Source organism: Hakea prostrata, chromosome 4 (genome assembly GCF_041222555.1).
Source record: "Hakea prostrata isolate BN-2017 chromosome 4, UWA_Hpros_2, whole genome shotgun sequence".
NCBI lineage: Eukaryota > Viridiplantae > Streptophyta > Magnoliopsida > Proteales > Proteaceae > Hakea > Hakea prostrata.
The window spans coordinates 56,065,460-56,084,693 of record NC_142603.1 but is presented as its reverse complement, the minus strand read 5'-3'; the positions used below and the strand labels follow the sequence as shown (position 1 = coordinate 56,084,693).

Genomic DNA, 19,234 nt, shown 5'->3' with positions numbered 1-19,234 from the left:
CTACTGACTTGAGGAACACTGTCCTCCCATCACAATTCAACATGAAATTGATGATAAACTGTCTAGTGGGACCAGTCCAACCATCAGCCATCAGAGTCACTCCATAATGATTCCACATGGGCTTTAATCCCTTAATGTACTCATTTATGTCCTCTTTATGCTTAGGCAAATACACATTATATATCTCATATGGAGTGGGGCCCTGTACACCACTTCGAGCCCTGCCTATTTGCTCAATCATATCTCTATAGTAGGGCCCCTGGGTTGTATGTGCTGGAACACTATGGTAATGCGCCCATTTGGAGAAAGCCATCCTCACTTTCTCCTTCACACTCCCCCATAAGTGCTTCAACAGTTCAACTTTCTCTGTTTATGCTCAGGCCTCGCAAATAGGGCCGGATCATTGCGAAGAATCTCAAGATCCGGATCTGTAAGATGTGCTGAGGAAGCTCGATCCCTTGTAGGGGCCCGTGGGATAGGAGCCTCCTGCCTCACACTCTGAGACCTCCTCATAGGGACTTGGGAGCCACCTGTGCCTCCCATACCTACTGGCTCTCTAGAGGACCCACAACCCAAACCCCTCTGTTGCCTCCTCATGTCATCAATCCTCTGTTGCTCCCTACTCATCATCATCGCCCTCCTCAGCTGATCAGCCTCTGGATCAGGGTCACTGTCTCCTGGCTCATCCCTACCATAACCCTCAAGATCTGGAAGCATGGAAGGAAATTTCGGCGAATTTCACCCAGTTCGCCGGTGGGCGAAATAAAAAATGGATCGAAATCGATATTGCAACTTTTCGCCGGAAAATCGCCATTTTTGCCGAAACAACAACCTATGGTGTGCCGTTAAATCTTTTGACTCAGGATTCTTCTGTGGTAGAACAGAAGAGAAGAAGCCGTCTTTAACACTTCGTTATTCATTCATTCTTCTTCTTCTCTCTCTTTCATCTTGGTGCCCCTGAAGCTCTGAGAAGCAACTGAAGATTAGCGGAACAAGTTTGTTTGGTTTCCTATTTTCCGGCGAAATCAGGAATCATACGAAAGCTTGGTGCCCCCAGTTTCCTCATTTTTCCGGCGAAATCCAATCGACATTTAACACGATCAGTCTGAATTTTTTTTTGGCTAGGATTGTAGATTGCAGCGAATATCAAACACCAAACACGACTCCAAAGGTCTATTATTTCATCTCTGATCTCATCGTCGGAACAGAAATGCCCTGCTACAAGGCTCCATGGTGGTGGTGTGGCTGTTGCGTTGTTTCATCTCGTGGGAAACTCCCTGCTGCTGCTGCGTCTGCAAGAAAAGAGAAGAACTGAAGAAATGAAAGAAAGAGAGGAACACAAGTTACGACACGCTGGAAACTCCCTGCTGCTGCTTCGTCTGCAATAGAAGAGAAGAAGTTAAGAAATGAAAGAGAGAGAGGAACGAGTACGACCAGCTTTTTAGATTAAAAAAAGATAATAAAAAAATGAAATTTAGGATGGGCTTTTGTAACCATCCACGTGGTTGCTCATTCTTCTTTTTGTCAAATCAGCATTTAATGCATTTTCCACTTTCCCCAGCCATTTTGCCTTTTCATATTTTGTATTTAATGCATTTTCCCCATCGCGAGACTTTCACCAAATTTCGCCGAAATTTTCGGCGAAATTCGCCAATTCGTCTTGTTCGCCGATGAGCGAACCACCGAATTCAACCGAAATATCGTTCCTTGTCTGGAAGGTCATCTAAGCAGGTATCCTCAAACTCATCCCTCTGTGTTCTCTTCTCTTTCCTCTTTTGCTTTGTACTAGTAATATATGAGGCCATTGCCCTCTTGACCTCTACGGGCACCTTTGGGCACCCTGTTACATCCCTGTTGCCACCAGCTAGATGCACCTTCAATCTAGTGGCCCCACCTCCTCCTATTTGTTTTTTACAATAATTACACTCGCTCTTCCTCCTATCAGCTGTCAGTGGCCTCCCATGTTCCCAAGCTATGTCTGACATCTTTAAAATAGAGTGACTGATACAAGAAACACACACTAAGTATCTTGAAAAGCTCTACAATATGTTCCAAAAATGACATACATGCTTCTAATAATAACCTCCTATTTTTAAATATAAAAAAAATATATGTAATACACACAAACTATCTTAAAAATATCCACAACATGCTCCAAAAATTGCATACATGCTTCCACTAATACTCCGCTATTTTAAAATTTAAAACAGAAATTAATTGGTTTTTTTAATATTTAAATATTTTTTTAATTATTTAAATGTATATTAAATACAGTAAAATTACATAATTAACAGAAAAAAAAATTAATTCAACACCATCACAGCAATATGGTGTCTCAACTCTCACATACATTCATTTGAAGCTTATACATGTACTATACATATACATTTTTAGCAATATACATAATTTAGTAAATAATTTTTAATAACAGAAAAATCAAAAAATAGTAGGAAGAATCAAAAAATAATTTTGACACTACAAATTCATAGATCAACACTCTAAAGTAAACATATATAAATTTGAAAGCAATATAACATGATTTAAGGCACAAATGAAACAAAAATCAAAAAATGAGGAAGTTGGTTACTCACCTTGCAAGATTTGAGAAAATGCACAAATGGAGGAACAAATCAAGTGTTTGATGGAAATGGAATACTAGAAATTAGGTGTAGAAGGGGATGAAAACAAGAGAAATCAGCAAAAAATTCAAAAGGAGGTCGAAATGGCTCTAGCGATATGGGTCGAAATAGCGTCGAAATGTCGAAAATGAGCTCGAGTTGGATACTTTAAACACAGGTATCATTTCGGCCCGATATGATATCGGGCCGAAATATCGACTCGTATCAACCGATATTTCGGTCGATACGAAACGATACAGGATACATTTCGTGCCTACTACTACATTTCGTTTCGATTTGGAATTTTGCAAGCATTTCGGTCGAAATTTCAACCATTTCGATCGAATTTTTTTCCATGCTTGGGACTCTTTCTTAGGCTTTATGTTGGTCTAAAAAAACCAGATGGAGATTCTTGTTTCCCTCTCTAATCTTTCTATGAGTCTCGTTAGTGAGAAAATTACCTCCGTTCAAGAATCTTCAAAACTGAACTTGAAAATAGATTTGACTGAAATCAGTCTCTAATTAGGAATATCAGAAATTAGTCAAAAGATTGGAACTGTAGGGTTGTTGAGAAAAAAAACTGATTGCTACTTATGTAGACAGATTTGAAATCCAGTTATTGGAATGTTTCAGAATATTCCTTGTTGGAATAGGAATTCTAGACAGATTAAATTTGTAAGCTCAAGACATTATACATGCTATGATTTGACATTGTTGAAAGTTGAAACCAGATTTTGAGGAAGATATGATATGCATGGAAATAGAGAATATCAGATCTATTTCAGACGTAAAGAATAAAAAAACAAAATGAGTAATTAATGGCATGGTCATCTTGTGGAGATAAGGCATTGGCGCTATGGTCAGTAGATCACCAGGCGTAGCCCGAGGTCTAGGCATCGAAAAAGCCTCTCAGCAAAAATTGCTGGGGTAAGGCTGCATAGGAAAAAAAATGCAACCCTCCCCCCCCCCCCGGGTGCCAAAGCCTTCAGCACCAGAGTTGCCCTTTTTTTAATTAGTAGAGATAAATGCAGGAAATTAAAGTCCAGGATAACTTTCTGTGGAGTGCTGAATCCACAACATAATACTGGATCCACAGCAGCACCACACTTGACTCTACTACAGACTCCACTAGCCTGAATATTGAAATGCACAGACCAATTGAACTGAAAGTTTCTTCCTTCAAATTCGAGTGAAAGGCAGTAGCCTGTTAGATAAAAAACTAAAAGACAAATACTCTCTTCGAAGAAGGAAATGCCTATACCAATGTGAATTGAAAATGCTACATAAATTCACCAGGAACTAACTCAAATAAGGATTATTTGGCTCAGTGTAGCTCTCACCTTTATTCACTCTGTTGGCTAGTCTATTTCTTGTAACAACAGCTAGACACAAGGGGGACAACATCCTCAGTATTCCTACATGATGGTTACCTATTTTGCAATAGATGTGCATCCTAGAAACTTCTTTATGGCAGTACCTTATTAGGGAGATACATGGTGGACGACTAGGAGGGCACTCTGGAGTAGCAAAGACCACGGCATAAGTAACAGACAGATAATATTGGCCCCTCTTGCACAGAGATGTAGAGATGGTTGTCAACAGTGCAAAGTATGCCAAGTAGCTAAAGGTGGACGACAAAATATTGTTCAATACACCCCTTTACCCATCCCCTACCAACCCCGAAAATACTTAACCAGGGACTTTGTCCTAGTGTTACCCCCCTCCCAAGGAAAATTCGGTTCCATTACAACCATCTTTGTAATGGTTGATAGTTCACCAAAATGGCCCACTTTTATCCCTTGTCCAAAGACCTATGATGCCAAGAACATTGCCAAACGCTTCTTTAGGGGGAGAGTGAGGATCCATGGACTGCCTAGTACCATAGTTTCAGACCAGGAAGTAAAATTTATGAGTTATTTCTGGAAAACCCTATGGTTGCTGACCAACACCAAGTTACTGTTCTCCACAGCCTTTCACCCCCAGAAAGATGGTTAGATTGAGGTGGTTAACAGAACCCTAGAAACCTATTGAGAAGCCTGGTGAGGGACTACAAGACTTGGCCTACTATTCTAGATAGGGCAGAGTTTGCCTACAATAGCTGTTTTAACAGCACCACTGAGAGAACTTTTGAAGCACTACTTGGTATACAACCCCAAAGACCCATCAATTTAGCCCCACTCCCAGCAGAGGCTAGAATCAGTATCAAAGCAAATGAGTTCTTAAAACATACATGGAAGAAAATTCGATCGAAATGGTCGAAATTTCGACCGAAATGCCTGCAAAAATCCAAATCGAAACGAAATGTAGTAGTAGGCACGAAATGTATCCATATCGTTTCGTATCGACCGAAATTTCGACCATTTCGACCAAAATTTCAACATATCAGCATTCCAACTTGTTTTTCCTTAGCTTTTGTTGATTTCTATCCCATTTTCACCTAATTTTCACTACTCCTTTGCCTTCAAACACCACTTTTGCTCATTTTTTGCCTCCAAACACCTCCTAAGCCACAACAGCTACAAAGGAAACTCCAGCAACAATAGAATATGAAGCATGAGCCACACCCAACAGTTCCGAACTTCCCCTTTTTTTATTTTTGTTTTGTTCATGCCTTAAATGATCTTGTATTGCCTTGAAATTAATATATGTTTAGCCTAGGACTATGATCTATAATTGTGTTTTGTTAAACTTATCTTTTTATTATTTGCTACCATTTTTTCATTTTTTTATTTTAATAATTATTTTCTAAAATTATGTATTTTTATTTTATGTATATATGATATATAGGCTTTAGCTTAATATATTTGTGACACCATCACTTGATCTAGTCGGTCATTTTATTTTGTTGACTTGTTGTATATGTAACCATTCTACCAAACAATTCATGTATGTTGTTGATTCTATGCATGTATGCAATACAGTTTGCACTTGTCGGAACCAGTCATTTGTTAGTATACTTGAATGATAAATTTTCAATAGTTTTGTTTTTTACAAAATACTAGTTCCATTGTGTTTATTATGCTTGAAATAGGTAGTATACAAGCATCCAAATCATTTTGAGTCCATATGAGGCCCGAAATTGAAGTTCCAATTTTCAGAAAAAGTGTCCAGTTTCGATCAAAATTTCGACCGAAACGTCGAAATTTCGGCCTTTTGCAAGGTCGAAATTCCTGTTTCGGTCGAATTTTCTTCCTTGAAAACATATTATAGAAGTTGCAAATGTTAGAGGGAAGATAACCTTCAACACTGAGATATACAAAGCTAATGTTGATAGACACAAGGGACAAGTGGAATCCAAGTTAGGAGATGTGGTCATGGTTTGAGTACACCCAGATCGGCACCAGCCAGGAGTCAACACCAAGCTCCACCCCAAGAAGATGGGACCATACAAGATCCTTGATCGAATTGGCCCCAATGCCCAGATGGAGGCATCAACAATGTATTCAGGGCATCAAACCTATAGCTTTGCATAGGCATCACCCAAATGAGGGACATTCAAGCATATCTTGTGCCAACCTCAACTTGCTCCCCCTGATTGAGACTCCATTGAAGAAGTCCTAGATGATATGCACAAGACCACTCGCAAGGGACCAGGTTATGATACTTTCCTTGTCAAGTGGAAAGACAAGCCAAGAAGTGAGAGCACATGGATCAATGTGAATGATATGAAGAAGCTTGATCTAAACTTATCTGAAAGGCATATGGCATTGAACTAGACTTATATGAAAGGTATGAGGCATTCACCCATACATCGGAGATGAATGCTTTCAAGAGGGGGAAAATTGATGTGTACCACTAGATCTCCCAGTAGAAGCCGCAAGAAGAACTAGGCCTGCAGCCCACTTCCCACGACCCCACTGAGTAGCCACGCCATCCAAGGTTATTTTGGTCATTTTCCAGGTGTCCTACTCAATCATGACTTATCCCAGGAGAATCAGAAGTTTACCAGGATTCCAGATCTACCCTTACTTTGCTGATTGGATCACTCTTTTGATGAGATATGACAATGTCCTAATCCATCTAGGGGTCTTGACAAAAGAGGACTCTTACAATCATAGTCCTAGTAGTAGTTAGTAGTCCTTTTTATCTTTTACTTTGCTAATTTAAATTCAGTTGTAATTCGTAGTTGCTAAGTCTAGTTTGAATTGGAGTCTTAAGTTACAGTAGGAGTATTTTGAAGAGTAAGCTTATTCCAAGTTGAACTCCTTAGGTATCAAGTAATATAAAAAATAAGCTCATTGTCTAATATGATCAAAATGACAACTCAGGGTCAAAATCAAGACTTATATCAAGGTTAATATGAGGGTCAATACTAGGATGAAATCCATGGTTAAAGTCAGGGCCAAAATCAGGGTTAGGATTAGGGTCAAGATTAGGGCCAAAAATCAAGGATGGAGGGGGCGGGCCAAATAGTAATCCAAGGGCTAGAATATTTTGGCCCTAACCCGCCCTCAAGGCCAAAGTCTTGAGCCCAAGCCCCTTTCTCAACCAGGTCAAGGCCACCAAGCCAAACTTGCACCCCTTGAAGGATAATCGTTTTTTATCGGTGAATCAACTACATGCAACTCTTGACTGCCTTCAAGGGAGCTCAAGCAGTTTGGTCAGGTTTTAATAATCCAAATGCCCCCTCTTTCAGCTTTTTATCCGCACTAGTGGCTTTAGCTGTCAAACAAGGAAGGATGTCTGTTTTCGATCATGTTGAACTGTTATGGTTGTGCGGCAAGCATGTGAAGACCAAGCTCATAATCTTACCTCACCTTAAGGACGAGGTGAATTTCAAAGGTGATGGTAATGTTAGGGCCTTGGGGCCACGACACAAGGAGGAAAGAAAGTGGGAAGAGTTACCTTAACCGACTTATAGTGGGGGGGGGAAATGTAAGCAAAGGATATCAGTTCATTTTTGGGGCTGCATTTGGCTAAAGGCAGCATATTGTCACGCCTTAGTTCTTGACTAAGCCAGTTGTGCCGGCACTTAGCACACACTAAGCCAAAAAGCCAACTAAAGAGAGTAGGAGAGAACTTGGGGCTTTGGAGAGAACCTTGAGAGAACTTGTCTTGATCACTTCTTGGATGCTTTGTACAAATGACACCCTCCCTTATTTATAGGTGAGGTAGGATACAATGAATGTTCAAGATTATGTACAAGTGTCTATCATCTAATGAATAGGAACATTCTAGTGTGTCTAGATATTTCTAGTGACTCTTCTAGAGATGACATATTTTCTAAGACTAGGACTTCTCTAGAATCCTCCCCCTTTCTAGAACATGGGCTAAGTATAGCCCATTAGTAACCACCTTGTTGGACTAGGGCAAGTGTGGCCCATGCATGCTAGACCCTTGGGCCTAATATGAATCGGGCCATGTCAATATGCTGTAGGGGGTGATTGGCACCATTCTAACCAAGTCTATTTCTTTACTTTCTTCTTGTAATTGCTATTGTGTTTGTTCTTCATTAGTCCTCATAATTGAATTCTTCGTCCAGATAGAAGGTTCCTATCAGATTTTTTTTGCGAAATCAGCTCAATCAAAAGACCATGCCTCACTATTCCTTTTTTTTGTGTATATCTTTCTTAAACTTCTAGCCTTTTATTATAAATCCATGTGTGATGTGTTGCTTCCTTCCATATAGATTGGACAGCAGAACTTAGCATTTGGACTGAAATTTAATGCCAAAGGAGTAGTGGACTGCTTCGAAAAGGATCTTGAGAGACATCCTTTTGGTCAAAGACGAGATATTGAATTCGAGATGATTGAGGGTGACTTCAAAACTTTTCGTGGAAAATGGTCCATAGAACAGGTCAGAGATCTCATAATTTCTTAGATATTTTTGACCTATGCTGTCTATGATTCAACTCTTCAATGTTCTCAGTTTTCTTATAATGTTGTCAAATACATGATATAATTGTAAGGGGAAAAGGACTCTATCAGGGATTGTGGCCGCCGCACCTAGACATTAAATGGGGCGAAATAACTGCTCCTCCCCTGTGAAAGGTAGCATCCATATTGATGCATCCATATGCTCATTTCTCCCCATCGGCCCTTGCACTGACACCAGGGTATAGAACTTAATCCTTTTATAATTATTTAAAGAAAGACTTGAAAGGTACTTCCAAGTTCCAAGATTGCGTGACGACAAGATTTAAAGAATGGAAGCTCAGTAATAATCTTCTGTTTGACAATTTGGAAGCAACTTACCAGGAAATTGCGAATCTATTTTCAACTTGAAGATGGAATTTCCTGTTTGGTATTCCAAAGGATACTTCCAGTATATTTTTTTAACAACAATATGAATTCATAGTTGGGACGTATAAGAGTAAAATATTATTCTAAAAAGAAAATTAAAATATATTATTCTAAAAAGAAAAAGGAAAAAAATCTGAGTGTCAAATCTACCGATTAATACAAAATAGTTTTTTGTTTAGTGAAAGCAGAAAGAGAAATAAACAAGAAACTAATTAAAAATAGAACCTACAAATGGTACTTCAATATTTTTTTAGACAACAAGACAAATTGATATTTGGGAGATAGAAGAGTATTTTATTCTAAAAGGAAAAAAGAATCTGATTGTCAAATCTAAAGATTGATACAGATTAGCCTTTTATTTAATGAGAAACGGAGATAAAAATAAAAAATAAAAAGAATGAAACTAATTATTAATAGAACCTACAAAATCCGAAAGATACCCATCATAAAGGTATCGACCTGTTTAAACTCTCCCATGGCCACACTCCATCCATGCCTCCACTGACTGCTATAACAGTATCATATCTTCCCAATTCCCAATTGCTTCAATCCTGCAAAGATAAACTGGTTTTGAAACATAATAAAAGTGGCTCAACAATTCTCATTGGTTGATATTTTGAGAAGAAAATAAGGGGAAGAACAAGGAGATAAGAAAATGATCAGTTGATTTTACTGTGGAAGCTCTGATTGAAATCATGAGCACTCCTCTTAACAAAACTCTTATTTATAAGCTATGCTTAAAATAGGATTCCCAATAGGAATCATATTTGAAATTTAAGTAGGAATAGAACTCCTAATCTAATTCATTTTGGGACTCTAAGTTTTGTTTCTTTTCACATCGTGAGTTAGCGCCTGCTGCTAACTCATGATGGTACTGTTTTCTTCCAATTTTGCCCTTCCTAACACTCCCCCTCAAGCTGGTGCATCTATATTACTCATGCCTAGCTTGTTACAAACATAATCAACCCTTGCACTCCCTAAAGCTTAGTGAACAAATCTCGAGTTGCTCTCCAAGATGCAACAAAGTGACAGTCAACTTCAATATGCTTTGTACATTCATGAAAGACTGGATTTGATGCTATATGAATAGCAGCTTGGTGGTTGCCCCACAACTTCATATGTGAGTCATCGACAAATGCTAACCCTTCGAGTAATTGTTTTATCCATACCATCTCACATATGGCATGTGCCATGGCATGATACTCAAATTCTACACTTGACCTTGCTACCTCAGTTTGTTTCTTACTCTTCCATGATCCAAGGTTACCTCAAACAAATCTACAATAGCTTGTATTGATCTTATATCAATAGGTGATCCAACCTAATCAACGTCGGAGTATCCTTCAACATTCCTATGACCATGATTACTGTAAAGAAGTCCACATCCTGGTGCTTTCTTAAGATACCTCAGAATTTGAATAAATGCATCCCTATGTGTTGTTCGTGGGGTGGACAAAAATTGACTCATAACACTGATGGGAAAGGCAATGTTAGGTCGTCACAATCAAATAATTCAGCTTTCCTACAAGTACTTTGTACTTCTCTAGATCATCAAGAACGGTTCCACTTTCTAGCATTAACTTCAAATTGGTCTCCGTGGGAGTGTCTCGGGGTTTTGATCCTAACACTTATGTTTCAGAGAGTAAATAGGGTACATACTTCCACTGAGACTAGAAGATGCCCTTTGTTGATTGGGCGACCTTGACTCCTAGAAAATATTTTAGCTTGCCCAAGTCTTTATCCTAAAATTTCTCTTGTAAATAGGTTTTTAACCTATCAATTCTTAAAGTGTAATTTCCTACAATGACAATATAATCAACATACACCACAAGAAAGATTCTACTTGCATAAGAGTGTTTAAAGAATATAAAGTGATCGCTCTCACATTCTGCCATCCCAAATTCTATCACTACGGAAGTGGATCATCCAAACCATGCTTGAGGTGATTGCTTAAGACTATATATGATTTGCGGAGGCGAGAGACCATGCCTTTCTCCCACCGAGCAACAAACCTTGGTGGTTACTTCATAACACTTCCTCACGCAAATTTCCATGAAAGAATGCATTTTTTCACATCCAACTAAAACAAGGACCACTAGTAGGTAGCGGCCAGAGAAATCAAAATGCGAATGGATGTAAGCTTGGCAATAGGGGGAAAAATATCTACAAAATCTACTCCATAAACTTAAGCATACCTTTCTGCCACAATACAAGCTTTCAAGTGAGTTTAAGAACCATTCAGACTAACTTTAATGAATATCCACCAACAACCAATAGCAGTCTTTCCTGATGGTAAAGGCACAAGATCCCAAGTCTGATTGTCTTTTAAGGCCTGTAATTCGTCTTTCATTGCACTAGCCCACCCAGGATTAGAAAAGGCTTCAAGAACATTCTTAAGAATAAGATAAGTCTCAACAGAAGATAGAGTAGTAGGATAACTAGGGGATAAACCATAATAAGAAATAAAGCTAGAGATGGGGTACTGAACACAATGACAAGTACCTTTCCGAAGGGTAATGGGAATATCAAGGTTAGATTTGATAGGAACGTCCTCAAGATCAGCAGACGAAGTCGGCACAGAGGTAGAAACCATAGGTGTGGAGGAAGGAGCAGGTGGTCTTGGATGGCGCAAGCACTTTGGTGATGGCCAGCAGAGGTGGAGGTGAAGGAACTATGCCCGTGGAAAAACACTTTGAATTACCAGAGATAGAGAGATCATCATTTAGTTCAATTAAGCTAACAGATTTAGCAAAAAATAGAGTGAACTCGAAAAATGATACATCTACAGTAGCAAAATATTTTCTTAAGTCAAGAGAATAACAATATCCCCTTGGGGTCTGATAGTACCCAACAAACATACACTTAAGAGCACAAGGATTAAGTTCAGAAATTCCAGGGTGATGATCACAAATAAAACATACACTACAAAATATGCAAGGAGGCCAAGCAAATAAGGGGGTTGAAGGAATTTACAGAGAATAAGGAATACCACCTTATAACGCAGATGAGGACATCCTTTAATAAGATAGCAAGCACTCAAAATAGCATCAGCCCTAAAAGATTTAGGAACCTTTATCTCAAATAAGAGAGAATGGGTGACCTCTAATAAGTGGAGGCACTGATTGAAATCATTAGCACTTCTCTTAACGAAACTCTTATTTATAAGTTGTTTACAACAAGATTCCCAATAGGAATCATCATAGAAATTTTAGTAGGAATGGAACTCCTAACCTAATTCATTCTAGGACTCTCAGATTTGCTTCTTTTCCCATCATGAGTTAGCACCTGCTGCTAACTTACGATGGTACGGTTTTCTTCCCATTTTTCCCTTCTGTTGAGAAATCTATACTTTAACGCAGTGGAATAAGCAAGAAGATACAATTAAATACAAGACACGAGGGTTTTACTTGGTTCGGTCTTAAAGACCTACGTCCAAGGATGAGTACAGAGACTCAGCAAGCATTGCACTAATCAATATCAAGAAAAGATTACAGCCCTATAGCTACCCATAAGATGCTCACAAGACATGGACCAAGAGAGACAACACAAGTAAAGAACGACTACACGTGGTAAACAGCATATAACAGCTCTTTTCATAGCTAAACTGAGACCACCAAGCAGCAGTAACTCCAAGCTTTAGAAGCCCTAAAGCTTCACCATCTCCATGCTAGGACACCTCAAGAAGCAGCAACAACAGAGCACCTTCACCAAAGCTGAACCAAAGCTCTACCTCACAAACCGAACAGAGAACAAGAATGGTCGAATGAACATATGAAACCTAGAGCCTTTAGAACATTATATACTAAAGAGCTAAAGGACCTTATTACCCTTACAAGCAAACACATAAGACCCTCATATCCCCTGCATATATGAAAAGACCCTAATCACATTACAACATTCTCCACCTTGACTCTGATATTTTGACTGTGCAATAACCTGTGAGTATCAATGAACTCATCAAAAAATAGCAAAACAAAAAACATATTAAAAAGTTAATAACTTCATCATGTTCAAGGTAGACTTGAACTTTCCAACAGGTGCCACTGTAGTCATAATGTCAGTTGGATTGATAGAGGTATCAATCTTGCAAACATTAACAAGATCTTTAGCAATAACATCTCTAACGAAATGAAGTTTTACATCCACATGTTTAGTTCTTTCATGATATACACTATTATTTGAAGGACACAAAGCATTATGAGAATCACAATGCACAAGAGAATGCAAATTACCAAAACCAAGCTCACAAAGGAGCCCTTTAAGCCACAAACACTCCTTAGCAACTTCAGCCAAGGCTATATATTCAACCTCAGTGGTTGAAAGTGCCACCACATGTTGAAGTGTGGACTTCCCACTCACCAAGTTACCACCAACAGTGAACAAATAACCAGTCAAGGACCTTCTCTTGTCTAAGTCATCAACAAAATCAGAGTCACAAAATCCAACAATGCTCATATTATTAATAGAAGAATTATCATGAACAATTTTACAAGAAGCAGAATTTTTCAGATATCTTAATAATCATATAACACATCCCAATGTGAATCACAAGGCCTACTCATGAACCTACAAATGAGTCCAACTGAATATGCACTATCAGGCCTAGAGCAAACCATGGAATACATAAGACTGTCAACACACTCTTGATCAAGGCCTACTAGTTACAACAACATCAGTAGCAGTTCTAAGTTTAAAATGAGCACCAAGAGAAGTATCCACAGTCCTACAATTAATATTTCCAAACTTATTCACAAGTTTATGAATATAATCTACTTAAGACATAATTAAAACACCTTTAGATCTATCTCTATGAATATTAATGCCAAGAATTCTTTTAGCAACTCCTAAATCTTTCATTTCAAACTCAGATTTTAATATTGACTTCAATTTACAAATCTGAACCTTATCCTTTTAGATGCAATAAGCATGTCATCAATATCAAGTAAAAGTAAAATAAAAGTTAGGACTAAATTCACAATAATATACACAATTATCATAATATAATAACTTCTTTTAAACTTATTCTTGAGCATGAATTTGTCGAATCTCTTATACCACTGCCTAGGGGATTGGTTCAAGCCATATAATGACCTGAACAATAGGCAAACCTTTGTCTCACTACTTTTAACAACAAAACCTTCAGGTTGAAACATGTAAATCTGCTCATCTAATTTACCATTCAAGAATGCAGTCTTTACATCAAGTTGTTAAATTTCTAAGTCATAGATAGCAGTTAGGGCCAGCAGCACTTTAATGGAGGTGTGTTTCATAACAGGTGAAAATACCTCATTATTATCTATTCCCTCAGTTTGAGAATAACCCTTTGCCACTAATCTAGCCTTAAATCTAGGATCTTCTACACCTGGAATTCCAGTCTTAAACTTATAAACCCACTTACAACCTATAAGCTTCTTTCCCTTGGGTCTATCTACAAGAGTCCAAGTCTAATTTTTAGCTAAGGAATCCATTTCTTCCCTCATGGCAGCAAGCCAATGCTTGTTGTCCACACTTTCAAGAGCCTCATTTAAAGTCCTAGGCTCACTTCCCTCAAGCTGGTCAGCTACATTAAGAGAATAAGAAATGAGATTAGAACTAAAATTAGACATCTCACTTATTCGCATACCTAAAAGGTCTCCTAATCTCCCTTTTAGTGCTATCTCTAACCAAAACATAGTTGTCTAAGGGATCCTCATCCTCAAGCTCTTCTTTAACATCTAAAGAATCACTACCAGCCTCTAAATCCTCATCTTCACCTATGGGATCAGAAATATCTAGCTCAACATTAGGTCTATCATCAAACTCCACCTCAAGAAAACTCTTATTAAACTATGAGAGTTTGAGATACCACTAGTGGATCTAATTCTCAGGAATTCTAGTTCATTAAACTTCACATCCCTACTAATTACAACTCTCTTATCCTCTAAACACCAAAGCCTATACCCCTTCACCCCTAAAGGGTAACTTAAGAAAATACACTTCCTACCTCTAGGCTCAAGTTTACCCTTACTTTGGTGAACAAGCACACACAACTAAAGGGTTTAAGAATATTATAATTAGTCTTAACCTTACTCCACCTGAAATCAAGTGTATCAAACTCAATAGAGGAACTTGAAGACTTATTGACCAATGACCACAAAACAAGCTGTACTGGCAGCTTCAACCCAAAACTTTTTACCTAGACCAGATTCTATCAACATGCATCTTACCCTATCCATAATAGTCCTATTCATCCTCTCAGCCACTCCATTCTGTTGAGGAGTATAAGTGCATGTTCTATGTCTAGTTATACCATGATCCTTACAAAAAACCAGAAATTTATCATTCATAAACTCAAGTCCATTATTAGTCCTTAGTTTCTTTATTTTCTTTTCAGTTTGGTTCTCAACTAAGGTCTTTCATTCTAGGAACTTATCAGATACACCTGATTTATCCCTAAGAAAATATAACTAGGTCTTTCTAGAGTAATCATTAATTATAGACAAGAAATATTGGGCATCCGAGAGAGATTGGGGTACAATAGGACTTCCCCAAAGATCTGAATGTATATATTGTAGGGTTTTAGAGGTCTTATATGAAGAGTGGGGGAATTTGGTCTTGTGCACACACATCATAAAAGTTCAGTGGACTGAACTTCTTGAAGCTAATTTGTCCACTTTTGTACAAGTTTCCAAGACCCTTACTACTTATGTGACCTAACCTCCTATGCCATAGCTCCACCTCACTAGGAACTTCACTTAGAGACTGATATAGCCCCTAAAATCACACTCCCTCATATCCCCTACATATATGAAAAGACCCTAATGACCCTAATCACATTACAACACCTTCTTAACAGTTGAGACATCAAAAATTCAATTTGAGTTAATCACAAAAGAATTCAAGCCTAGTTTATCCAGTAGATTTTTGTCGAAAAAGTCGATTGTGGTAGAATGGCTTATTGATCAATGTGATCTTAAGCCCTCTATTTATAATTAAGTGGAAAGTACACTATTACATAAATATCCTTGGGTAACAAGAAATAGAAGTTTACATGAATAAAAACTCTAATAAAATTGGACTCCTAGTAGAACTCAACCAAAACTCCCCCTCAAGTTGAGGCATAGATATTAGTCATGCCCAACTTGCCTACAATAAGAAGGAAATCTCCTTTTTTCAAACCCTTAGTGAAAACATATGCCACTTGGTCTCCAGACCTCACAAAAGGCATGCAAATAAGCCCTTGTTCCAACTTTCCTTTGACAAAAAACCTGTCAATTTCAATGTGTTTAGTTCGATCATGTTGTATTGGATTATTAGCAATACTAATAGCAGCCTTGTTGTCACAATATAACATCATAAGGTTTGGAACTTGGATTCCAATATCATGTAGCAAACCTTTCAACCATAGTAGCTCACAAACTCCACGAACCATAGCTCTATATTCAGCTTCGGTACTGGATAAAGCTACCACATTCTGTTTCTTACTCCTCTAATAACTAGGTTACCTCCAACAAAGGTCCAGCAACCTGAAATAGACTTTCTGTCTAAAGATCCCGCCCAATCAGCATCAGTGTATGCTTCTACTCTTAGATTATCAGTGGGTGACAAAAGTATTCCTTTTCCAGGAGTTCCCTTCAAATATTGTAGTATTCTGGTAACAGCCTTCATATGAGTTAAATATGGAGCACGCATGAATTGGCTCACTATCCCCACGGCATAAGCGATGTCTGGCCTAGTGTGGGACAAGTAAATAAGCTTCCCTACTAGCCTTTGGTATCTTTCTTTGTCCACCGGTTCTCCCTCTTTTTCTTTAAGTTTAGCTCCAGCTTCAATAGGGGTATCAACTGCTTTACACCCCAACATTCCCACTTATGATAATAAGTCTAGGACATACTTTCTTTGGGATAGGAATATACCCTTCTTTAATCGAGCCACCTCAATCCCTAAGAAGTACTGTAACTTCCCTAGATCTTTAATCTCAAACTCTCTACTAAGAAATTTCTTCAACCTTTGAATTTCTTCACCATCATTCCTTGTGATGGCAATATCGTCCACATAAACAATGAGAAGTGTGATGTTAGTAACTGACTTCTTGACAAATAGTGTATGATCAGCATTGCTTTGCTTGTACCATATAGAAGTCATTGCCTTCAGGAGGCATCCAAATCAGCATTTAGGAGATTGTTTTAACCCATAAATTGACCTCTTCAACCGACAAATTTTCCCTGCAGTATTGTCATCGGAGAAACCATGTGGGATTTCCATATAGACTTCTTCCTCTAACTCCCCATGTAAGAAGGCATTCTTTACGTCTAGTTGGTGCAGGTTCCAGTCTTTGTTCACAGCTACAGACAATAGGACTCTGACAATGTTCAGTTTCACAACAAGGGCAAAAATCTCCTAATAATCAATCCCATAGGTCTGCGTAAACCCCTTTGCAAATAGTTTTGCTTTAAACCTATTGACAGATCCATCCATGTTCTGTTTAATCACAAACACACATTTGCAGCCCACTGGTTTTTTTCCTAAACGAAGTGTAACCAAGCTCCCAAGTATCATTTTTCTTCATTGCCTGCATTTCTTCTACCATATCTGCCTTCCCTCTCTTATTAGCATAGGCTTCCTGCCAACTTTTAGGAACAAATATAGATGATAGAGAGGATATAAAAGCACTGTAAGAGTCAAACAGAGTCATAAAAGACATATTTAGCTATGGGATGATGAGTGCAAGATCTGACTCCTTTTCTCATAACAATAGGAATATCAAAAGAAGATACCTTAAGGGGATCAGTAGAATCTGATTCTGGAGTAGGAGACTGAAGTTGTAACGTGTCACCTTTCTCCACCTTCTTTAGCCGGTTGTAATTCTTCCTCTAATAAGTCTGCACCTCCTTATTCTGGTCAATCTAGTTTTCAAAGACCCCAACAGTGTGTCTCACAGGAGTGGTCTCCCCCTGGCTAGGTTCTTCACATGGTTCAGAAATTGAAGGGGGAGGATTAGAGTCCTCAGGTATACTGGCCGAAGTCTCCCCCTAGTCAGGAAACTCTTCTGGGACTCTTAAGTTGTGTTGGTGTGTGATAGGAAGATCTAGAGTCGGAAAGAACACCTCTCCTCTAGGACTCTCCCCCTGGAGAGGTGTATAGTAAGGGCAAGACTCATTAAAACTTACATCTATGGATACAATGGTTTTCCTGGAAGGAGGATGATAACATTTGTACCCTTTCTGAGTAGCAGAATACCCCAAAAATATGCAGCGTAGGCTGCGGGGAGCCAGCTTACTCTGGTGGGCTGTGATTCTGGCATAACACATATCCAAAAACCTTTGGGGGAATAAAAAAAAGAGAGGAGAATCTCATTAGGACATTTAAAACCAAGTATCCTACTAGGCATCATATTCATAAGGTAAGAAGCAGTGAGTATACCATCACTCCAGTATTGGTTAGGTACATTCATAGCAATAATAATTGAACAGGCTATCTCTAAAAGATGTCGATTCTTCCTTTCGGCAACCCCATTTTGGGCAGCCGTATCAGCATAAATGGTCTGGTGTATTATGCTAGAGTCAAAGAGATATCTCTGAAATTCACCTTCAATATACTCTGTGCCATTGTCACTGCAAAGGATCTTCACAGTGGCACTGAACTGAGTTTTAATCATATTATAAAAATCACAAAAACATTGAAAAACCTCATTTTTTTTGTTTTAAAAGATAAATCCATGTAAAACGAGAGTGACAATCAAAAGTAACAAAGTACCTATGGCCAATAATAGACACACGTCAGCAGGGGCCCCACACATCAGTATGAATTAGCACAAAAGGAATAGATTTTCTATTCTGAAGAAAATGTAAATAAGTAGAACAAGTCTGCTTCGCAAAAATGCAGGCTTCACAAAAAAAATCATCCTTGTTACAAGAAGGAACCAAATCAGGAAATACTTTCTTAAAAGTTCCTAGAGGGGGGTGACCTAGCCTACGGTGCCACTGATGAAGGTATGATATTACCGAATGGACCTGATTAAAAGATGTAGTCAGAGAAAAAGTAGATCCTTCAATCGGCTCGAGCAAATAAAGTCCATTGTCTAGTTTACCACGTCCAATCTCCTTCCCCATTACCAGATCCTGGAAGACACAGTAAAATGGGGGGGAAAATCACTTTACAATTCAAGTCATGTGTAAGACTACTGATAGAGAGCAAGTTAGTAGAGAAAGAGGGAACATGTAAAACTTTAGAAAAAGAAAGTGATGGAGAATGTTGAATGGTCCCTTTTCCAGCAATGGAAGAATAGGAGCTATTAGCAATTTGAACTTTATCCTTTCTAGAAGCTGGAGAATATTGTATGAAAAATGAGGATAAACCTGTCATATGATATGTGGCTCCTGTATCAATGATCC

At 38.4% G+C, this 19,234-nt stretch overlaps 1 protein-coding gene across 1 annotated transcript in view; it reads left to right on the top strand.

Annotated features, from left to right (window-relative positions):
• LOC149019766 (Polyketide cyclase / dehydrase and lipid transport protein) overlaps nt 1-19,234 on the top strand; it is a 29,581-nt gene that overhangs the window by 4,804 nt on the left and 5,543 nt on the right. Inside the window, exon 2 of the mRNA XM_089153754.1 lies at nt 8,248-8,415. Within this exon, the coding sequence (XP_089009880.1) occupies nt 8,248-8,415 (168 nt within the window). The remainder of the gene's footprint in view (nt 1-8,247; nt 8,416-19,234) is intronic.